General features: G+C 41.2%; 1 protein-coding gene across 1 annotated transcript; it reads right to left on the bottom strand.

The window, feature by feature from the left end:
- Positions 1-1,957: 1,957 nt before the first annotated feature.
- On the bottom strand, positions 1,958-23,801 carry CDV3 (CDV3 homolog (mouse)). Its single transcript, XM_006840031.1, has 5 exons — positions 23,568-23,801; positions 22,733-22,809; positions 9,452-9,600; positions 3,316-3,475; positions 1,958-2,108 (listed from the first exon to the last, which is right to left on the bottom strand). The coding sequence occupies exons 1-5, from the start codon at positions 23,799-23,801 to the stop codon at positions 1,958-1,960; spliced, it is 771 nt and encodes a 256-aa protein (XP_006840094.1).
- Positions 23,802-24,763: the final 962 nt, after the last annotated feature.

The raw sequence follows: 24,763 nt of genomic DNA, 5'->3' as shown, positions 1-24,763 counted from the left end.
AATAACACCTCCCCATATTTGTCTCAGTTCATTCCTCAGGAATATAACCCCCAGTAAGATTTTACTAGAAAGGACACATACTTTTCAGGGATACTATTTTCATGTTAAGGTTTTTGGTTCCCAAATGAAGTCTTCAGTTTAACCATGAATTCCTTGTTTCTCTTTGAATCATCCAACCTCTCCTTGGCTCAGCTATTCATCCAAATACAATAGAAAGCAACATTATTGCCCCAAACTGGTTAGCAGGTCCTGTCAGGAGACACTGTAACCCTCCTAAGAGTCCAGCTCCTGCACCAACAACTTTCACCTAGATTGACCTCCTAAAGGAAAACGCTCCATGACCCTATCGATGATCATCAGTATAGTTTGACTCACCTATTTGCTTCACTCTTGCCAGCAGCAAGTCTGCAACTCCAGCATTTGGCAAAGGGATTTATTATAGAGAAACCCAGACTCTGCATCAAGTGGTCACATACCACTTTGAAAATTTTCTATTGAACCAAATAAAGCAAAACTACAAATTATCAGAATAGGTCATTAGATGGGAGAAACTTATCAATAACCCTGGGTAGCTTTCCTCAAGTCCCTTTTAAGGACTAAAAAATGACTGGACGGTGTGTCTGCTCTGATTATTAAAAACAGAAGTGCTACATCACCTGTCTTTTGCCCCGACCCCCCAAATGGACAACATAAAGACACACCAGAGGTTGATAACAGCGTTAGCTGTGACAGTCGCTGCATCTACAGACTGTCCAGAACCTTAAAAATGTGGGCACAAATATGATCTGGAATTCTTATGAAAGATCACACAAGATTCATGAACCTAAAATGGGTCTTTAGGCAAGGGTCAGCTCACATTGCTTGGAATTTCTAAGGACAGGTATGAATCCTCTAGCCTGCCATTTACTACACGATTTAGACCTGATTAGAGGCTTTAGCAGCCAGCACCTGATGTAGAGCCCCCAGCATCCACTGTCCTTTATATCAAAGGCTTTTTGGTTCCATTCTAGGGGTTGGCAAATTCACCAAGCGTTTCACAATCCTAACGCATATTTCAGGTTGCTTAACCAAACAGTATACTCTGTCAAAAAACATATTCCAAGTCAAAGCAAAAAAAAAAAAAAAAACCCCCACAAAAAAACAGGCCTAATTTGTAGAACATAGAAAAAGCACTACCCAAATGAGAAATTACTAAAAGAAACAAGATTAATCCCCTCCCTATCCCCTTCCCCACTTGGTGAAATCTGGTTGTATTAAATTTGTCATTACCTCAGAATACAACTTTTAAGTTTAAATTATAAATCACAGCCCTACACAGACTACCTGAACACATCCGTTCTTTTGAGAGTGGCATGCTCCAGGAAGTCTAATACAGCCACAGCCTACTACAGAAAGTACTCCTTAAGGGTGGGGCACAGGACAGGTTAATTAAGGTCACTTAAATCTTCGTCTTTTACAGCAGATCAGAACCCAGATGGCTGACTTTCTGCAGGATTTCTGATTGGAATCCAGTAGAGCTGGTTTCAAGTTTCACATCAACACTTAATAGCTATAACCTTCTTATCCAGAAGTTGTGATCCACATGAAGTCCACAATGAGTGCAGCAAATCTGAGGTAGTCAACCCTTACGAAGGCTCAGTATCTGAACATAAAAAGATTTTGAAATGACCACTGACTGTAGATTTTTTGTTTTGTATTTGCAGAGTAATTATGAAAGAACAGTGCTGAAGCTAGTTCACAACATTTATACAACAATGAAAAATTTCCCTAATTCCAACATACATAAAGAGCAGTTGTGACACTTTAAACTTCCATAAGTGCAATAGAGCCGCTCATTTACATCAAGTGGTCTGCATTATCAGTTGCTGTCGATCCAACAGAGATCAGAGGATGAGTGGCTGTTCATGGTGGTTAGCTTCAGTTCAGTTACCTTAGTGGGGTTAGCAAGGACCATTCCTTAATTGTACTGTGTGTGGCTGCTGTTCTGATTTTCAAGCACAGCATACTGGTTGTCTAGCTGAAGTTTAAGGGCCTGGTTTTTTGAAACCTCATCCCTACCTCTATTTTTGTGTCTTACTACTTCAAAGCTCTTCTCCATTTCTTTATCCCTATGGGAAAAGAAATGTAATCAGTAAATATTTCTTCTTCACTAAGTGGTTTAGAAAATATTCTTCCTTAAAGTGAAAATACATAAAAAAACAAAACAAAAAAACCCCCACCCCATAGAAGAATCTTGGGGGAGGGAAAGAAAGGGAGAAGTGGTGTGTGTGGGTGTGTGTGTATATATATATATATATACATAATCCTTACAAAGCTTCAATCTAATGTAAGAATACTGTGTGACACTTTTAGGTCCTAGTCTCCATGATAGCAAATTATTGAGACATTTTAACTGCAAACCTATTTTAGAACCAACTAGAAAGTTAAAAAGCTGACTAATAAACAACAGTGATTCCCTAAGACTGATGTTCCCTTTTGGTAAGCAAGAATCTCTTTCTTATTCATAAAGGGTAACACTATTCTCAGTCGATTAAAGTTCTAGTCATTATCCAATGATTTCTCCTCACTTGTATTTAGTAGAAGTGGGTAGAGCAGACCAGGAAAAGACAGGTGAGTGTGATGGGTTGGTCACTGCTCTCTCCCTGAAGCCTCTCAGACCCCTGCAGGTGGAGCCAAGGAGCAAGTCCAGGTGGAGACTTAAATTCAAGCCAGCTGTGCTCTCGAAGAGTGGGATTTACTTTTAAACCTACCCAAATGAAACAGTATTACCAATCTGATGTCATTTACATTTCTTCCTATTTTATTTATTTTTAAAATTCATGTCCCTAAGATGTGGGTGTGCCATATGTGGTCATTTAATTCCAGGTAGCATTCATTTTAAGTACCTGCTGAAATAAGATTTTAATGTTAGAATGATAAATGCCAACATCTTATCTATTCCCATTGACTGGGACTGCAATAAAACACTGCTCTTATAGTTCTAGAATTTCCATACTGTAAGAAACAGAAACCAGCAAAAGAGCACTTTCAATCTTAAATGAACAGATTTTCACAGGTACAAACAAAACATAAACCAGGGGTGACAAAAGAAACTATTTTACAGCTCAGCTTTTCCAGGGCCTTTGTCCCTTTCTTCCCTCTTGGGCATATATTAAAGCACATGGTAATTCTTAGTTGCCTGTCAGCTGCTCCCTGCTGCTTTACCACTAAGAAATTATTCCCTTAGGCAAGTTTTCACAGCCCCTATATCTTACTCCCTGGCCAAAGGGAAGACAGAGCTCCAAAACAAAATGCAAAAATTATAATAATACTTACTTCCGGCTTTCTACATGCTTGGCAGTGGACTGCAGGGAAGGGAAGTGTGTGTGGCTGTAGGTTTCTGGTGGTCCTTGTGGTGTTTTCCTTGTTGTGGTTAACCTGGCCCCAGGAGGCCTATACACACCACTAGTCATTGCCGGTTCTGGGGTTTCTGTAACTAATAATTCACAACACTTTAGAGAACCTATTCAAATGCTGGACATTTTAATATGCTATTCCTACATTTTCAATCATTCAGCAATTACAGAAAAAGAAACAAGAACAATACTCAACATAAGAACGGTCCCTGGGTCAGAAAATAAATGGAAAGGTTATGAGGAAATACCTCTAAATGAGAATATCCTATCATTCTAGAGCAGTGTCCTAATTCCTCTTCCATATACCATTTAAATTATATATGAGCCTATTTTTAAAAGTTTGTAGAAAATGTTCATTCTCTTTAAATTCCATTTTCCCACAAACTGCAGTTGGCAGTTTAAGCTCACCAGCTGCTCCTAGGAAATCCTATACAGGGTCGCTATGGGTCGGAACTGACTTGACAACACTTCACAACAGCATGCGAGTTCTATAAGCCAAGCAACTGAGTAGTGAACACAGAGTGGAAAAATAATCTGATGGACCTAGAGACAGGTCTCCTTGGGCCTGCCTTCACAAAATAACTTTTGCCCACAGTTTACCTATCATAAATGTGGATAAGCACTATTTACCTGGTGGATTAACTATGCTGCTATATGCTCTTACTTACTAAAATGTCTGTATTTATTTAAACCAACTCTCATCTGTCAGCTTGCTGTACTGTGGTGGCTTGCGTGTTGCTGTGATTCTGGAAGGTATACCACTGGTATTTTAAATACCAGTAGGTCACCCATGGTGGACAGGTTTCAACTGAGCTTCCAGACTAAGGCAGACTAGGAAAAAAGAGAGATGGACCACATCCGACTATTTATTCACTGAAAATCTAATGAATAGTTGTGGAACACCATCAGACAGCACTAGAATATTCAATATTGAAATATGATGAAGAGCAATAGAATACTGTCAGATATAGTAATAGAAGATGAGCCCCTCAGCTTGGAAGGCAGTCAGAATACAACTGGGGAAGAAGAGCTGCCTTCTAAAAGTAGAGATAACCCTGATGATGTGAATGGAGTAAAATTTTCTGGACCATCATTTGCTGATAGGGCACAATTCAAAATCAGAAGAAATAGTTGTAAACATCCATCAATTATCAGAACATGGAAAGTACAAAGTAAGAATCTAGGAAAACTGGAAATTGCCAAAAATGAAATGGAACACATCAACATTGATATCCTAGGCATATGAGCTGAAATGGACTGGTATTGCTCATTTAAAATCTAACAACCAGAAGGTTAACTCTGCTGGAAATGACAAATTGAAGAGCAATAGCATCACATTCAGCATCAAAAAGAACATTTTAAGATCTATCTAAAAGTGCAATGCAGTCTGTGATACAATCTGTGATAGGATGATATCCATACGCTTACAATGCCAATTAATACAACTATTACCCAAATTTATACACCAACCCCTAAAGCCAGAGATGATAAAAATGAACAACCAACTTATTCAGTCTGAAATTGATCAAACATGTAATCAAGAAGTATTTGTAATTCCTGGCAAGTGGATTGCAAAGGTTGTAAACAAAGAGGAAGGCTCAGTTGTTGGGCAAATATGCCACGGTGATAGAAACAATGAAGAATTTTGATAGAATTTTGCAAGACCAATGACTTCTTCATTCCAAAAACCTTTTTAAAACAACATAAAAGACAATACATGTGAACCGTGCCATGGAATACCCAGCAATCAAACTGACTACACAACTCTGGGAATAGACCATGGGAAAGCTCCATACCATCAGCCAAAACAAGGCCAGGGCAGACTGTGGAAAAGACCATCAGTTGCTTATATCCAAGTTCAGGATGAAACTGAAGACAACTAAAACAAGTCCATGAGAGCCAAAATATGACCATGAACATATCCCACCTGAATTTAGAGATCATCTAAAGAACAGATTTGATGCATTACACATTAAAGACCGAAAACCAAAAGATTTGTGGATGACATCAAGAACATCATATAGGAAGAATGCAAACGGTCATTAAGCTGACAAGGAAGAAAAGGACCAAATCGGATATCAAAAGAGACTCTGAAACTTGCTCTCCAGTGTAGAGAAGCTAAAGCAAATGAAAGAAATGAGAAGGTCAAAGAGATGAATATAAAATTTCAATGGGCATCTCAAGACAACAAAGTCAAATATTATAAGTGGCATCTGCAGTTAGAAAATCAAAAAGGAAGCACAAGATCAGCATATCTCAAGGATTCAAGCTTACTTGCTGCTCCTATCAAACCCTATACGGGGTCGCTATGAGTCAGAACTAACTCAATGGCACTTAACAACAACAACAATAGGCAAAATATTCATTGATGCAGATGGCATCAAAAGAAGATGGAAGGAATATAGTCAATGAAACAAAAAGAAATGCTCGATGTACAACTATTTCAAGAGATAGCATATGATAAAACGTCAATGGTACTAAAGAAAGTCCAAGGCACACTAAGGCATTGGCAAAGAACAATGCACCGGAAATTAATGGAATACAACTGAAAACTTTCAACAAACTGATGTTGCACTGGAGGCACTCACTCATCTATGGCAAGAAATTTGGAAGACAGGTACCTGGGCCAACTGACTGGAAGAGATCCATATTTGTACCCATTCCAAAGAGAGGCGATTTAATGGAATGTGGAAATCGTCAGAAAAGATCATTAATACCACACGCAAGTAAAATTTTGCTAAAGAAAAAAACAGCTGCAACAACACTACACTGACAAGGAACTGCAGGTATCATTGCTAACACCAGATGGATCTTGGCTGAAAGCAAAGAATACCAGAAAGATGTTTACCTGTGGCTTTATTGACTACACAAAGGCTTTCGATTGTGTGGATCATAATAAGCTATGAACAACATTGGTGGAAATGAGTATTCTGGAATACTTAATTGTGCTCACGAGGAACCTATATATATAGACCAAGAAGCAGTCATTCAAACAGAACAAGGGGATATCGTGTGGTTTAAAATCAGGAAACATACGTGCTGAGGTTGTATTCCTTTACCATACTTATTTAATAAATCTGTATGCTGAGCAAATAATCTCAGAAGCAAAATTATGTGAAGAATGTGTCATCAGAATTTAAGGAAAACTCATTAGCAACATGTGATATGCAGATGACACAACAGTGCTTACTGGAAACAAAGATATAAATTGGAAACTGAATAAGGAATCATAGAAGAATCGAAGCATTTGATTTATGATGTCAGAGAAGAATACTGAAAATACTATGTATGGACTGCCAGAAGAACAAATAAATCTGTCTTAGAAGTATAGCCAGAATGCTCCTTCGAAACCAGGCTGACAGATTTAGCCTCTCATTCTTTGGAACATGTTGTCAGGAGGAGGGAACAAGTCCCTGAAGAAGGACATAATACTTGGTAAAGTGGAGAGTTAACAAAAAAGAGGATGACCCTTAATGGAATGATACAGAGGAGGCAGCCACAAATTAATAGCAATTGTGCTCAAACTAACAACTGTGAAAATGGTACAGGACTGGACAGTGTTTCATTATGTTGTGCACAGGGTTGCCATGAGTTGGAACCAACTCAATGGCATCTAGCAATGGAACAATCAGAAAAAAAAACACCTTTTAATCCAAAGAAAGCCTAAAATTTACATGTGGCATACTCATGAGGAATTAACTTACATTTTATTACAACTCCAGAAGAGAGAGTGAGAGAAAAAAAACACATACAGAAATTTGTCCAAGAGTTATTGGAAGAAAGCATTGTTGACCGTCCAAACCATAGGCTCTGAGGATCAGACTTTAGCTACCTAGTAGACATAGCAAACTGTCCCTCATCTGATTATTCAGTAATGCTTGTTAGTAATCTCATACATGAGCCCTGGATATCCACAGACAAATGTAAAAACCTTCCCTAAAAGCCGAGACTGTAAATTCCAAAAAGGCAAGTGTCCCCCCATCCAAAAAAAAATAAAAAGCTAAAGAGGATAGAGAGAAACACTGTTAACTGATGATATATGGAGGGGATAATAATCAATGTAATGAAACAAGCTATATGAATGGTTGAATGTGAAGCTGATGATGTGCCCTGTAAACTTTCACTCAATCCAAAATAAAAACATTTAATTAAAAAAAAAAAAAGAGTTATTGGAAGAAAACTTCCCTAAGATCATGAAAGATGAGAAGAAAGCCATTCAAGAAGTTGAATGAACTCTAAACAACATCAACAGACCCCAAAAGAAAATCTCCAATACATACATATAAATTAATCAAACTTAAAAAAAAAAAAATGATAAGGAAAGATTCCTGAGAGTAGCTCAAGAAAATTGAAAGTTAAACTACAAAGAAGGACTGATAAAACTAGCTTCTGATTTCTCAGCAGATGCCATGCAGGCAAGAAGACAATGAGATGACATGTAAAATTCTGAAAGAAAAAATTGTCCAGCAAGTATCATGTTGTTGTTGTTAAGTGCCACTGAGTCGACTGCGACTCATAGCAACCCTGTATAAGGCTTCCAAGGAGCAGCTAGTAAGTTTGAACCACCAACCTCGCAGTCCAGCACATTAACCCACAGCACCACACCAAGGGTCTAGCAGAAATGTCCATCAAATACTACAGCATAATTAGGACAGTTCCAAATAAACAGAAATTAAAAGCATTTGTAAAAACCAGATCAACCTCACAAAAAAAATTAAGAGTATTTTCTGAAGAGAGAACTAGAAATAGCAGACAACAACCTGAGACTAACATACATGACAGTATCATATAGACTTAACTCAGATAGAGAAGCATTCAGAGTAAAACACACCTATAAGACTGAAAACAGGGAACCAGAATTACCAGTTCGCAACCACAACAAAACCATAAAGCAGAAAGAGAAAATATAGTTACAGAATTTACAAATGGAGAGATAATCAAGTAGATTTCAAGAACAAAATAAACCTACCTGAAACCCTAAAGCGGACAAGGCCTTAAACCTAGCCCTGGCCCAACCACTCACTAACTCTACCCCTAAACATAATTCTAATATTAAATGAAGCCCTAGGCCTAGCCATAGTCTTAAACCTAACTCCTTACTCCTAAGGACTCACCCCAAAAAACCTGTCATCCCGACTGTCATAAATAATATTTTGGGGGAAAATATACACACAGACTAGAAAGGATGCAAAAATGTTAACATATTTATGTTAACAATGATCTCTGAATAATAAGTAATAAATACATTAGTGTAGCTCTAAGTTTTTTCGTTATAGTCTTCCTATGGAACTTTAGGCTCTTTTTAAAAGACATAATTTTCTCCCTAATCACCACCAACTCCAGTACCACAGATATGTTGTGTATCTGTTTCTACACTTTGAAACTTTGTAGAGATAAGAACCACTGAAATAAGCACAGCTACCCCTCCCCCTAACGAATTTTCACCTCCTTTTAGCCCTGTTGAGAATGTATGCTTTAAGACATTAAGAATAAAACGGGAAGGGAGGAAACAATCGGAGGTGAGGGAAATACAAAGGAGCCCAGTATTCCTCAGTTGGCTGTCAAAAATATTTTACCAAGGTAAAAGTTCTAAGAACGTCAATATCCTCTCCTATGAAAAATGTGAGTTAAATCAGACCTTTGGTAATTATTACTAAAAATCTTAACATTATCTTGGATTCTAGTAAACACAAACCTTTTTTTTTTGGCTATTGTTTTTAAGTTCTGTCAAGTGGGTTTCAACTCACAGCGACTCTTGATAGGGTTTCCGAAGAACGGCTGGTGAGTTTGAACCACTGACCCCATGGTTCAAACTGACCTTGAGGCCCAGCGCATTATCCTGCAGTGCCACACCAGGAGTTTATAAATTTTAGCTTTAACTTACAAATTCTTCTTCATTTAGAATTCAAACGCCTTTACAGAGAGACCTATACAAATCTACTTCTCTTCGGGAAGAAAAAGGAGCCCCATCATAAGCATGCATGTAGTGGAAAGCTGACGATGTGTAAAACTACACAAAAGTTAGACATCTTTTGGAATGGAAACAACAAGCTTACCAATTACTGGAGCAGGAGGTGCTTGTACTGGAGCGGTTTTATTCCAGGGACCTGAAGATTTCTCTATACCACCGCTGCTACCGCCACCACCTTCTTCCCAGTTATCACCTGGATCTTCTCTCTTTTCACTATCATCTTCTTCCTTTTCACTGTTGGAAAAGCAAACAAATGAATTCAATTTAAAAACCATTGGGAAAAGTCCAAATACTAGTTCTGTCAATGCTTATCTGTGTGAACCTGGATAAGTCACTTAACCTCTTTAAAGTCCAAACATCTGAAGAAAGGGGATTTTACCTCTTACATAAGGGAACTTGCTTCAAAAAGTTAGTAGAAACATTCCATTATCTATTAATTCCATATTCCCACCAACTTTTTGAAGGCCCCTCTATACTGAGACTTCAATTTGACATCATGACAAAAAGTTTCACTGCTTAAACACAACACTCCTGTCTTATCATCTCAACTACCCTTTTGCAAACCCCTTCAGTGGTGAACCTCCATACACACTCAAGAATATTTAAAATATGTAACACAATGGCATGCTTATTTATGGTATCTGCCTTATTATTTACACCAGCCCAAAGTAAGAACAGGACCTCAGCAATTGGTTCAAGTGATTGAGGAAGGGAAGAAGTTGATTTAACCTGAAGTGCAAAGAGGGCAATTAGAAGTAACAGCAAAATGAACTAGATTTTTCTAGGACCAAAGAGGACAAATAGAGGCATTTATGTTAAGAATATTTTAATGGTCAAATGAAGGTTTTGAAAGCAGTGTAATTAATTTTATTTGCTAATTCCTTAGTACGTGCTATATTAGAACTTGAGGAGATAATCTCAAAATGAGAGTTCACGCTGTAGCAGAGTTCAGACGATCATCAGTAACGCAGTTTCATTACTGCCAGTCTCCAACTGGGCAAAGGGAATATATTTCTGCCCCATCTACACATGAATTTTTCACCCACTTAAAAAAAAAAATAAATGAAAAAATTATCTTTTGTTGTTAAGTGCTGTTTTAGTCAGTTCCAACTGATAGTGACCCTATCTAGGGTCACAGGTGGTGGGTTTGATTGCTAATCTTATGGTTAAGTGCTCAGTGCTTACTCTTTAGCACACTGTGGTGGTAGTTGTTTCTAAGGAGCAGCTGGTGGGTTTGAACTTCTGATCTTGAGCTTCAAACCGACCTTGAATTCCAGTCCATTATCCTGCAGCACCACAGCAGGACTTCTCCATGGCTCCTTAGAACCTAATATGCTGTTTGTTGTTAAGTACCATCGAGTCATAGATGGTCTAATTGTAGGACCTTGGGAACATTGTAGCCTCTCTCGGCTTCAGAAGAGAGGATTAACAAGGTGGCATTTAAGGGAGCTTTCCTTATACTTCTATTACCACAAATCCTGGCTATTAAGGGCAAATTTCTTGAATAGCTAAACTGTCTCCTTTAGAAAGCACTTACCAATGTCACTGCAGAATTTAGGAACCTAGAGTGGCAAATTCAAAGGAGAAAGGGAACAAACTTATCTTTAATCATGTTAGTAAATTTTTATTTAAGATGTGAAATTTATATTGATTTTTAAATATTAACCCAACTTTGTATTCTTAAGATAAAATTATGGCACTTAGTCATGATGATGTTGTTAAGTGCCATCGAATTAGTTCTAACTTACAGTGATCTGTCTCTAGGGTTTCTGAGGAGTGGCTGGTAGGTTTGAACGGCTGAAATTTCAGTTAGCAGTCCAGTGCTTATCCTACAGTGCCACACCAGGGATCCTGGTCATGGTAAGTTATCCTTTTTATGTAACTAAATTTGCAATATTTTGTATGGGAGGATGGTGCCTTTGGATACAAATGGATAAAGCATATGGTCAAGTCACCCTCAGTTTTCCTTTTCACTGACACATTAATAGAATTCTTCTTGTTAAGTGCTAATTGGTTCTCATAGCCTGTGTAGCACCACACCAGGAGTTCAAGCATAGTATAAAGAAGCCACACTGGTTAAAATCCAGGCTGCCATTTATGAGCAAGGAGACCTTGAGTATGGCATGTTAACCTTTTAACTTCTCCATTTCCTCACATGTAAAAGGAGGATAGCAGCCTCATTGAGTCAACAGACACAAAACACCTAAGACAGTACCTGATTGATATATAGTAAATACATAATAGTTCACTACTACAGTTTTTTTTTTTAATGTTCGAATTTTCATACAAGGAGCACATTTACTATCTTCATAATTGGGAAAAAAGTTCTCATTATAAAAACATGTTGTTGTTTTTTTTAAATCCAAACAGTGTAGCTCTCTTTTTCTGAGACGCTTATGAGTAGGATAAATGATAATACTGTTTATTTTGTCCAACTAACAGTGAGACCATATATAAGGTTTCTTTAAAGGAGCAAAAAGTCTCTTTTTTCCCTGGAGGAACTAACTGGTGGGCTAGAACTGCCTGCCGATACTTGTGGTTAACTGTTCACCACACCACTTACTCTACAGTGCCACCAGCAAGCACTCCTTTAGTTCTTACCTAACTTTTGTTGTCATTAAGTGTCGTCCAGTCGGCTATGATTCAGTGACCCGGTAAAGGATTTCCAATGAGCAGCTGGTGAGTTTGAATCGCCGACCTTTTGGTGTGCAGTTCAGTGCTCATTATTCAAGTGGTGCCCTGGTGGCGCAGTGGCTACCCACTTGGCTGTTAATGGAAAAGTCAGCAATTTTAACCCACCAACCATTCTGCAGAAGACAGATGTAGCAGCCTGCTTCCATAAAAATTGTTGTTATGTGTCGTCGAGTCAGTTCTGACCCATAGCAACCCTGCGCAGGGTTTCCAAAGCTGTAAACCTTTACGGGAGCACAAAGCCTCTTCTTTCTCCCGCGGAACAGCTGGTAGTTTCAAACTGCTGACCTTGAGGTTAGCAGCCCGATTTGTAACCACTACGCTACTGGAGCTCCTTTCCATAAAGGTTACAGCCTTGGAAACCTTTCGGGACAGTGTACTCTGCCCTATAGGGTCGTTAAGTTAGAATTCAACTCAAAAGCAATGCTTTGTTTGTTGAGGGGGGAAGGTTACTTATCCAGGAGTTGACATCAAGGAGCTCTGATAGCGTAGTGATTACAAGATGAGCTGCAAGTCTCAAGGTCAGCAGTTTGAAACTACCAGCTGTTCCACAGGAGAAAGATGAGGTTTCCTGCTCCTGTTAAGATTCACAGTCTTGGAAATCCTATGCAGGGTAGCTATGAGTCAAAACTGACTCCACAGCACACAACCACCACACCACTACCATCCAGACATCACAGTTGTTGCAAAGGAGTTCTTCAAAATAAATCGTTTACTTTTGATGCTATATCAATGCAATTTACACTGCAATCTACTTGTTTCATGGTGTTACTTACCTAGCTAACAACTGACGTATTTCAGGATAAGCACTGGACTGGCACTGTAGGATAAGCGCAGGACTGCAAGGTTGGTTTAAACCACAGGTTGGTGGCTCAAAATCACCATTCACTCCTTGAAAACCCTATACTGGGTCAATTCTGTCTCGATGACAGTTAACCATGACTGGTGTGGCGTTGCAGGATAAGCACTGGATTGTTAACTCCAACATCAGCAGTTGAAACCTATCAGCTGCTCCTTGGAAACCTTACACAAGGTGGCTGAGTCAGAACCAACTAAATGGGCCTGAACAACTGACAAGTAGTTAGCAAGTTCCTAGTAATCCATTCCAGACAGGGAAGATATACCAAAGTAAAAGGGCTTTCACGGTGCCCTCTCTTAGAAACCTAAACCAAGACAGCTCTGTTAGTCATTTACATTTTGAAAGATAATTCCCAACTGTACGGAGATATACATATATACTTATATTAGGTTGTAGACTCCAGATGTGGCACTGTGGATTAATGTGATGGACTGCAAAGTTGGTTTGAACTGTAAGGTCGGTGGTTCAAGCTCATGATGCTGTACCTTACTAACCCTATGCAGGGTCACTATGGGTGGGAACCAACTCACGACACTTAACAAGCAACAACATATTAGATTCTAAGGAATAGTGGAGGAGTCCTGCTGTGGTGCTGTAGGATAATGCACTGGACCACAAGGTCGGTTTGAAGTTCAAGATCAGCAGTTCAAACCCACCAGCCGCTCTTTAGAAACCCTATACAGGGTTGCTGTGAGTCAGAGTTGACTTGGTGGCACTTAGCAAGGAGCCATGATGACACCATAAGATAAACACAAGCTATTCAGTATGTGACCAAAATATAATATGTATCTTACCAGCTAATTTGAGGTTTTAAAATATGACAGCGCATAACCACCACTATAAATCCAGAGGCCTGGTATGGTGTTATAGGATAAGCACTAGACTGGAAGGTGGGTTTGAGCCATAGTGTCGGCTGTTCAAACTCACCAGCTGCTCAAGAAAAATCCTATACAGTGTTGCTATGAGTCAGAAACAACTCAACAGCGCGTAGCAACAACTATAACTGCATAATCACAATCCAAAGTATATGTCTTGAAATAATGGTACTAGTGGTGAGGTGGGAACAGTGATGATGCTAGAAAAGGAACATTTAGTTATCTATCTGCCATGCCATGCAGTGTTGTACCTGTTAGAGTTAAACCTCACAACACCAAAGGAGACCTGGTGTACACTGTATGAGGAAACTTACATTTTAAGTATCTTCTTTCCCCAAGGTTACAAAGTAGCACAGCCAAGTTGGTGGGATTCCAGAGTCCATATTTTCACTTTGCCTCCTAATCTTTGTCTATACATTTGAAATGGATTTGATGGTGATGGCAGTGGATTTTGGTGTACATAATTCTAGGATATACATTATCTAACAAAAAATTTTCTATTTTGAGATTCAAAGAACTGATCAATTTTTAGAAAAGACAAATGCATCATTTCCAACACAGGCTGAGCTTATATTTGTAAGGACAGAAGCATCTACGAGGGAGACTCACAATTTGTCCATACTCTTATATGGACTCATCACTAAGAGCCTGAGCGTAAACAGCAGAGTATGGAAAGGAAACATATTCAATTGCTGACCGAGAACAAGTTCAAAAGTCGACCATCGGCTGGAAAACTGATGCTCAGTTTTCTGGGATTCTCAAGGGCCAGTACTGGAACATTATCAGGAAAATAGTTCAACCATCAACAGTGCTCATCAGTGAGATGCTCACAGAAGAGCTGAAGCTGAAACTTTGGATTAAATGCAGAGGACTGCTATCCAAGAACGTTGTGATCTTGCATAACAATGCATGTCCACACACCTTTGATAGTGTCAAAATATGCAGATTTTAACACTGCAAAAATCTCATTTTGAGGTATTAAAGCATCCTCCCTATAGTACTGATCCTGCTCCATTGGACTTTCACCTTTTTGGTCCCCTGAAAGCAGCCTTCAAGACAAAGATTCACCTCTGATGAAGAAGTGAAAACAGTGGTGCTGTGGCTCACAGTTCAGCCTATGTTAAAAAATGATGCATTTGTCTTTTCTAAAAGTTGATTAAAATAAATTCTACAACCAGAGTGAGGATTTTTGATGCACCCTCCTATACTTGAGCCCATTACACCCTTTTGTTGTTGTTAAGTGCCTCCAAGTCAGTTTTGACCCACAACAAGGTTTTCGAGGAGCAGCTGGTGGCTGTGAACTGCCGACCTTGTGGTTCAAACTGACCTTGCAGTCCTGTGCATTATCCTGCAGCACCACACCAGAACTCCCTGGGCTCCTCTTTTGTAGGGACTGGTGTCACACTGTAGGATTAGCATTAGACTGTTAAGCACAGATCAGAGGACCAAATCTACCAGCTGCTCCTAGGAAACTGAGTCAGAACCCATCCCACTACACTGAAGGACAAACAAGCCTCCTGTGGAGGGGGAAAGAGGTATAACAAAACCTAGACTTGACTGAGTGACTGCTGGAATGCTGAGCACCTCCACTGGTTTTACCCTATTACACCACATCCTGGTAAAACAACGGTGGTGGTGGTGGTGATGGGCCTTGGAGTCTTGGGTTCCGACTCAAAGCCACCCTGTACAGGGTTTCCGAGGCTGTAAATCTTTACGGGAGCAGAAAGCCTCATCTTTCTCCCATGGAACAGCTGGTAGTTTCGAACTGCTGACCTTGTGGTTCGCAGCCCGATTCGTAAAACAGTAAGACAGGGCAATAAAATTGGCCTGATGAGTTATGCCTTGTCTAGAGGCTTAAACTGTTATTGTACCTCTTCTAAGATGTCCTTCCTGATTCAAGCTATGCCCCACAATACCCTGAGTGTCTCCTTGTAATTATCACAATACCACCACCAAGCACACAATGTGCACACAAATATTTTTGTTAAATGAATCTAGCTTGGTAAGCTTTCTTTTCTCTTAAAGTACAACCAACCGACTTTACTTAAGTAGTTTAAAGGTGTAGGGTTCTCACGAAGAATCCTAGACAACCACTGGGCTCCAATAAGTTAATTCTTTATGGAAAAAACATGATGAACACTCAACATTTTGTAACCTTAAGAATGAAATGAAATCTAACCTCCCGAAAGTTCATTGTGACGATGTTCTTAGGGCTACAAGTTCTATAGCCAACCAAGAATCAAAATTCAAATGTTTACCTTTACCATCTCCTTGGTTTCCTTCTCAAGGATTTGTCTACACTAAGGATTTAGCTTTACTCATTCAAGAAAACGTCAACTCTCCAAATGCCAAAGCCAGTCAAAGAAACAGTTGCCTTTTTTGACTTTTTATTTTGAATTGGATAACGGTTTACAGAGCATATCAGTTTTCCATTCAATAATTCATATATACATTTTTCATGTCACTGACTGGAATTCCCATAATTAGTCCTCCTTCTTTCCCAATCCCTCTGAACTTTGTCCTTTGGTAAATAGTGACCTTTTGATCACAAACAGTTATCCATTTTATGGTGTGTGCACCTCCCTAATGTTGTTATTTCCCCTACAGATGTATCTATTACAGCTGAAAACTGAGCCACAGGAGGTGAATACAGTTCTGACCTTGAGAGTGATCAAAGGCCAGTCTTGGGATTCCATCAGTCTTTATCTTACCAGTAAACATGGTCTTTTATTTTGAACTCCCTTTATATACCCTATGTACAGTCCTGGTGCTGTGCTGCGGGTTAATGCAGTAGACTGCAAAATCTGTTTGAACCACTAGGTCAGTGGTTCAAGCTCACCAGCTGCTCCTCAGAAACCCTATACGAGGTCGCTATGGGTCAGAACCAACGCAATGGCACTTAATAGCAGCTAACTTTCAGATAGTACAGTGGACCCTAGAATATGGGTTTGAACTGTGCAGGTACAGTTACATATGGATTTGGCTTAAAAACAAACAAAAAAACACAATAGTGTGTGATGCCAGTCATCTCCACATGAACAATCTCTCTCTCCAACAAATTATGTATTGTAGCAAAATGCGATCTCAAAGGTTCCCTATGTATTTTTCATCAGTTTTAGTAATACCATCACAAAGTGCCGTGATGCTGGAAAGGTTCCAGCAGCAGAGACAAGTCATGTCAACCTCACAAAAGAAAACTGACTTACAGACTATGTACAGTAGGTAGATTGGAGCTGCAGCTGCCCACCATTTTAATATAAATAAATGCAGCATAATAAGGACCACTGTTAAAAAAAAAAAAAAAGTGAAGTTGTTTCTAAAAATATGCTAGCATGTTAAAAAACCTTGTACTTTTTGTATAATACTTTCACCTCATGCTGAAAATGCATCCATTATGTGGGTGCAGTATATACTACATACAACATATAAAACATGTGAACCAACTATTAACAAAGACTTCCAGTCAACAGTAGACTGTTACACGTTGTTGTTAAGTGCCGTGGAGTTGGTTCCGACTCATGGCGACCCTGCACAGGGTTTCCGAAGCTGTAAATCTTTACGGGAGTAGAACGCCTCATCTTTCTCCCGCAGAACCGCTGGTAGTTTAAACTGCTGACCTTGTGGTTCATAGCCTGATTCGTAACCACTACGCTACCAGAGCTCCTTAGACCATTACATAGTAGGTTATGTTTTTGAAGATTCAAGGTATACATAATTTTTTATGTGGGGTGGGCACCCCTCACTCCTGAGTTGCGCAAGGGTCAAAGGCACACAGATAAAAAGATAAAGGCAAAAGCAACAGATGGTCTGGGTAAAGAGTACAGCAGTATTTATGGTACTATTCTTACAACTTTTCTGACACTTGTAGTTTTTTACAGTAAAATGTTGGGATAAAAAATTTAAGGTTGTACAGTTGATGAATTCCAAGATACATTGAGTCAGCTCTGAACTTTTCTTTTCCCTTTTTCCTGTTTATAGTGAGATAGCACATTGGGTCTCTCATGAATAGAAAAAAATAGCCAACTGAAAATCAAAACCATAACCCAGATAGCATTTCACTCCCACTAGGATGGCTAATAACAAACAAAACAATAGATGTTAGCCACGATGAAATTGGAACTCTTATCCATTACTGGTTGGAATGAAAAATGGTATAGCCATTGTGGAAAACTATGTGGCAGTTCCTTAAAAAGACTAACTATAGAACTACCATACGACTCAGAAATTCTACTCCTAGAGATACATCCTAAAGGCTTGAAAGTCTCTGCCAAAAAGAAAAAAACAAATCCCTATTGACAGATGAATGGATAAGCATATTATGATATATACATATAAGGAGGCTTCAAAAAGTTTGTGGAAAATATTAAAGATATGAGTTTCTCCCCCACCCCTCTCCACATTTTTATTTGCTGATCCCACACCCCTTTCTTCTCCAGGCTAGCCCATCCAGCCACAGGTACTCACATGCCTTGAATAAGGCCTGAGACCCCCAGCTGAGGGGAGATGCAGGACCCAGCTCCCCTAAAATAGCTGGGAGGTGAAGCCTTTAAAAAAAGAAGGACTTAGGAGTTCAAGAAGATGGCTAAGTTTTTGATTTTGCTTTTTTAAGGGAGGGTCCTCAAGAGAAGGGGAAGCTCAGCAGTCCAAGGAAGGGGCTATTGTGAGGAAAGGGTCCTAGGAAGAGGCTGAAAGTCTTTGAGACCACAAAATCTGAGGAGATGTTAATACTGCCAATTTTTCTTTCTCCAACCTTGGTGCTTCATACTGCTTCCTGGTGTAGCATTCTCTGGCAGTGTCTTTATCGCCTTCTCCAAGTCTCCCACCGCCTTTTGGTCAGGTGTCTCCTTCTAGCGTCATCCCTCCAACCTGGAGGTGGCAGCATTAGCTTACCATTCCTGCTCATGGCTCACCAGCCTCTCTTCAACCCCTGCCCTCACCACTGTTACCAGTCCCCTGCATTCAATTCCTTCTGTTTAAATGAAGTTTGACACAGCCTACAGTATGGATGCAGCTTAAAGACATTATGCTGCTGTCCAAATTAGCCAATCACAAAAAGACTGATATTGTAAAGCCTCATTTATATAAAAAGACAACCCTGTTTAAGGTTTCCAAGGAACAGCTAGTGGGTTTAAACCACCGAACTTAAGGTTAGTAGTCCAGTACTCATCCTGGAATGCCACACCAGGAGGGTTAATGGTAAAATGACATTTAAAAAAATGGCATTACAAGATAATGGACTCATTGGCCTAATAAACAGGTTTAGCGCTTCTAATCTCCTGATTCACTGGATAGTGCCTGGGACCTTAAAAGCTTGCAAGCTGCTCTCCAAGGAACAACTGGTTTCTATTCACCTGGAGCGAGAGAGGGAGGAGAGGCAGAAATGGGAGGATACAGAATGCGTGGCTTATTACTATCATGTACAACTGCCTCCTGTGCCTAGACACCAAAACTGGATGGTATGTGACTATCATTACTGAACATTTTAATCTAAGATTCCATAGAAGAATCCTGATCAAAGGGGGAAGAAATGCAGAACAATTTCAAGTTCTCATGGAGCCAGAGGGTGGCTGAACCCCTGAAATGAATGCCCTGAGATAATCTTTAAACCTTAAACCAAAAATATCCCCTGAAGTTATCTTAAAACCAAACAGGTGTTTAGCTTAACTAGTAAAGAATACCTACCTTAAGCACTATTATGCTCCATCTATATGGGGTCAAGGAGTCCTGGTGTGGCAATGTGGGTAAATGTGCTAGACTACAAAGTCGTTTGAACCACAAGGTCGGTGGTACAAGCTTACTAGCCGCTCCTTGGAAACCCTACACAGGGTCGCTATGGGCCGGAACTGACTCAACTGCACACAACAACATATATGTGGTCAAACTGACAATATCAATTTGAAAGATTAAATGGGAACCTTATATCAACTCCACCCATTTATGTAAGCATCTTCCTCTCTACTCCAACAACCCTCTTTCCTTGAATACCTCCCAACCACATTGAGTTTTACTGTCAAAAAAGGTTTAATAAAAAATTTACAAGTATATTCAACATGGGAGCTACTATCATTTCAGTCCTGACTTAAAGCAAACCCATGGACAATGGACACTGAATGTTGTGATCCACAAGATTTTCAATGGCTGATTTTCTGAAGACCACTAGGTCTTTTTCCCATCTTAGTAAGGAAGCTCAGCTGAAATCTGTTCATAATCTCAGGAACATACAAGCCTCTACTGACAGAAAAGAGGTGGCGTGCTTGAGGCATCCTGGCAGGAAATCAAATCCAGGTCTCCAATATAGAAGGCAGAAATTCTACCATTTGTACCAGCACTGCCCTTATTCATCATATAAAGTCAAAGAGTTAGCCATTAGTAAAGCTTATCTGACTTTTTACCCTTGAGCTTTTTTCCCTAGAATCTGTTAGCTTGCACTTTATTAAATGAGTTGTGAAAGCAAAGGAATAGATTCCACTGTAAACTTTCACACAAATCACAATAAAAAAGTTAAAAAGAAACACAGATCAGTCCAAGTGTTTGTTGTTAAGTGCTATCGATTTGGTTCTGACCCATAGTGCCCTGTACAGGGTTTCCAAGGAGCGGCTTGTGGGTTGAGGAGCTTCCTAAGGAGATGCCAAGGACATTTTTCAGTGTTAGCAGGTTAAAGGAAGACCTCTAGGACAACCAATTAAGGAAAATGACCATATGCAATATAAAATATTTATGTGCAATTTAAAAGCCGGTCAACTTCATGGTAAGAACTATTCCCCGGTACTGTGCAACCCACTTCAGCGCCCAAGCCTATGGGCAAGGAGGCCAGGCAATGGTTCAGGGCTACTGTTTGCTTTAGCATAGGACACTATGAGAGGTCCATGGGGACGGGCCTGCCATAAATCCAAACCCATGCATAGGCCAACCAGAACTTACATGCTTACATTAGTCAAGATGTACTTATGCTACTGAAAAAAATAAATACAAGTTATTTAATGTTTCATCATGCCAGAAAGAGCTAAATTACAATACAGATTAAGATAATCCTAAATATGGATATGGAATCTATATTTAATGACAGAAAACTTAAGTTCCGGTTAAATATTCGTGTTAATTCAGCAAACATCGGTAAAACTTGAGACACCCTTTTCTCTAAGAAGTGCTACTCTTGTTCAATAAGTTCAATGGCCAAACCCTTAACTTCCTGTGATTCATGGTTAACAGAAGCTGTAGTCCAGGGCCTGCAAGAGAGCACAGGAGCCACAAGACGGGCAGCTCCACAACTCCAGATGGTAAAACCTCACATCTGCTACCCCATTAGTTAGCTTTACAGATTAATACCCAGGAAAAAGAAAACCGGCAAATTTTCTAAATTGTACCACTTCAAATATATTTGAAAAAGAAAGGAAGTCCTCAAGTAGCTGGAAACCAAATACCAGTCTAATCACACATCCTTCTTATAGTGGAGAAAATCACATTTCTTAAGCTTCCCAACCTAAATTAAAATTCACTTTAAACTCCTGAACTATGTATGTGAAATATGCGGGACATAATGCTTAACCCATGTGTAAATATTCAACAAATGTCATACACTGAGCGAGTAATCAACGTAAGACGTAAAACAGTTATCTAGGTACATCAAAAGACAGCTTTTAGTTAAGGAAATCATTTCCTTCACTGTGCAACATCATTGTACACCAATTGTTAATGAACATCATTTCTTTAATATGAAAAAAGATTTTTCATCTTAAATGGAATCATATACTTATCTGTTTTATTTCCTACATTGCTAAACCCCAAAATACATGTACGTATCAGCCTAAAATGGACTACTAGAAACTGGGAACCCACATCTGTACTTTTCTGTTACTTACGGAGTCCTGATATGGTGCTGTACTGGATCACAAGTCGTTTTGAACCACAAGGTATATGGTTCAAATCTGCCAGTGGCTCCTCAGAAACCCTAGACTTCAGTCACTATGAATCAGAATTGACTCAACAGCACTTAACAACAACAAAAAGCTGTCCTTAGAGTCCTGGTGTGGCACTGTAGAATAAACACTGGCGTGCTAACCGCAAAGTCGGTGGTTGAGACCCAGCAGTCGCTCCTCAGTAACTCTATAAAGGGTCGCTGAGTTGGAACTGACTCAACACACTTAACAAAGCTGTACTTCAATTACAAAAGTGCATATTAATCAAATTAGAAATGATTTGAAGTATGTCCACATTATTATTTTTTCACATTCTTTTTTAAAAGAAAAAAATGTTCATCTCACCAATATTCAAAGTAAAAAAAAAATTTAAAGACAAATCCGTTTTAACCATGACAATGAAAACAAAAGGCCTAACCTGGCCTGGAAGTAGGCAAGCTCTCCAGGGACTCTGACACTGGCAGCTCATGTGATGAGTATGTTTCACATGTGAAATGACTCCACTACTATCACAGAGAGAAGTGCAACACACAGTCCAGGAACACCCTAATAAACATATTAAAACATGTTGTTGCTAAGTGCCAGACCAGCACAGGGTTTCAGAGGAACAGCTGGTGGGTTTGAATCACCAACCTTGGAGCTAGCAGTCCAATGCTTATCCTACAGTGCCACACTAGGACTTCAGTTCCAATTCATAGTAACCTGACATGGGGCCTCAGAGGCTGTAAATCTCTACAAGAGTAAATTCAAACTCCTGCCCTTGCAGTTAGCAGCCTAGTTTGTAATCTACTACACCAGGGCTTTGACGATAAGAAAATAAAAAACCCATACTAAAACCAAAGCAAAAATTTGAATTAACCCCATAGGTTTTCCAAGACTTTAATCATAAGCAGACGACCTCATCTTTCTCCTGTAAGGTGGCTGGTGGGTTTGAACCTAGAACCTTACGGCTAGCTCAGTGTTTGACCACTGTACCACTAGAACTCCTAAACATATATCTAGACATATTTGGAACCAGACCATACCTTATCTGCATTGCCTGAACTCGGAGGCCACTGTAATCAACCTCTTTCTGCTCAAACTCTTTCCATTCATCTTCATCCTGTAAAACAAATACCATTTGAATGAAAGCTACCTAGAAACATACAAATATGGCAAATATCAGACGACAAAAAAGTAATGTGCCTCATCTTTCTCAGGCGGAACAGCTGGTTAGAGTGGCTGAAACCTAAATTAAGGTGAGACTCATTTTTCTGGCTGAGTCCTTGGCTGCACCGTTCTTGGACTAGAGGACAAATGTGCCAAGCAGCCAAACACTGTTACTTCCACCTGATTCCTTCTTAAGAGCTGGTACTTTAAAGCAACCAAGCAAAGCCAAATGAAGTCGCTAGTAACTCCACACGAAATGTCTACCGAAGCGCTGCCATCAGACTTTTTAAATGTCTTTTTTTTAGGAGCTTAGTGACCGAGTCATATCGATAGAAATACCATAAATGCAGTTGCTAAAAAATAAGTCAGCTCAAGTTAGCGGGCTTCAGTCCGAACACCCAATTACTCAGACCAGACGTCATTCGGGAAATACAGCTCGACACCGGGCACTGGAGACCCAGACCAAGTGTCCTCTGGGGCTGCAGACGACCCAGTCTAGGCTATAGCCGAGCCACGTGGGGTGGCGGACGGCGGAGGGGGTCCCAGCTGCCGAGCGACCCGCCGGCCGGTAAGGGGAAGCCGCGTCACGTGGCGGCTTCGATGCCCGTCCGCCCGCCGCTCGGCAACCCCCCCCCCCATGCCCCGGCCGCTTCCCCAGGAGGGCGAGAGCATGGGCGGGCGCGCGCGGCCCTAGCCGCCCCAGCCCCTCACCTTCGTCACGGTCTTGGTGGCGGCCCCAGGGCCCGCAGCCCCCGCCGTCCCGCCGTCACCCGGCCGGGCCCCCGCGGTCGCCCCGCCGCTCGCCGCGCCGGCCGATCCACCACTCCCGCCAGCGCCGCCCGCCGCGCCCGCGGCACTCGCCGCCCGGTTACTCCGCTCCTTCTTCTTCTTCTTGTCCCTCTTAGCGAAGAAGTTGTCCAGGCTCCGCTCCTCCGTCTCGGCCATGGCCGCGGCCTCCTCGGCCCGGATGGGTGGGGCCGTCGGCGGGCGCGGCCCGCGGGGCTCCGAGCTCGGGGTCGAGGCCGGATCTGTGCTCACGCTCCCGGGCGCGGCGATGCCTCAGCCTCGCGGGGTCGCCAAGGCGAGCGCGGCGGAGCGGGCGGTTCCCCCCCGCGTGCTGGAGGGCAGTGGTACGGTCCGCCTGCGGGATCGCGCGCTGCGGTCGGCGCCCGAGATCACCGCTACAGCCGCTGCCTGAGCGACCGCGGTGCTGGATGTCGCCCGCTCCACTGTCGGAGGGGAAAAGGAACGCGCGGGCCAGAGGCTCTGGCGAGAGCTTACGACCAGCTGCAGCGCATGCAGGAGGAAGATGCGCGCGCGCGCAGACCGGGAGAAGAAGGGAAAGGGGGGAGGGAGGGGAGGGAGGGGGAGGAGGGAGGGCGGGCCACCAGAAGAGAGAGAGGCAGTGCCCGCGCCTGCGTACTTAGCTCCGCCCGCTGCTGTGGGAGTGCGGAGGAGCAGCGGCGGGAGGAGATAGAGGCGGGGCTGGACGAAGAGCCAATCAGGTGCCCGGACGGAGCGCTTTGGTGACAATCCGTGTCTCAGACGGGCGGGGCTCTGACGTGAGGTGGAGAGAGGAGGGTATATGCAAAGTGTGACGTAGCTGATAACTGAGGTCTCCCGATTGGTCGAGGGTTTGGCTTTGAGGGCGGGCTTCTAAGAGGGCTGGTTGGTGACTCGGCTAAAGAGGTCCTGCCGGAGGGATTGGGTGCAACTCGTTTCGGCGCATGCGTAGGATACACGTGTGTCTGCCAGTCTAGAGTGAACTGTGGCCTTATAGTTGTTTGAACTTTCGGTAAACGGAGAGGCTCTGTTAAATCAGATTATTTTTTCCGCTTTGCTCGCCTCTGGTATGGAAACTATTGCTTTTAGTTTTACGAGATGATTATTACAAAAGTGAAAGCAGC

This window comes from Chrysochloris asiatica, unplaced genomic scaffold (assembly GCF_000296735.1).
Source record: "Chrysochloris asiatica unplaced genomic scaffold, ChrAsi1.0 scaffold00028, whole genome shotgun sequence".
NCBI lineage: Eukaryota > Metazoa > Chordata > Mammalia > Afrosoricida > Chrysochloridae > Chrysochloris > Chrysochloris asiatica.
This window is presented reverse-complemented; position numbering and strand designations above follow the sequence as displayed.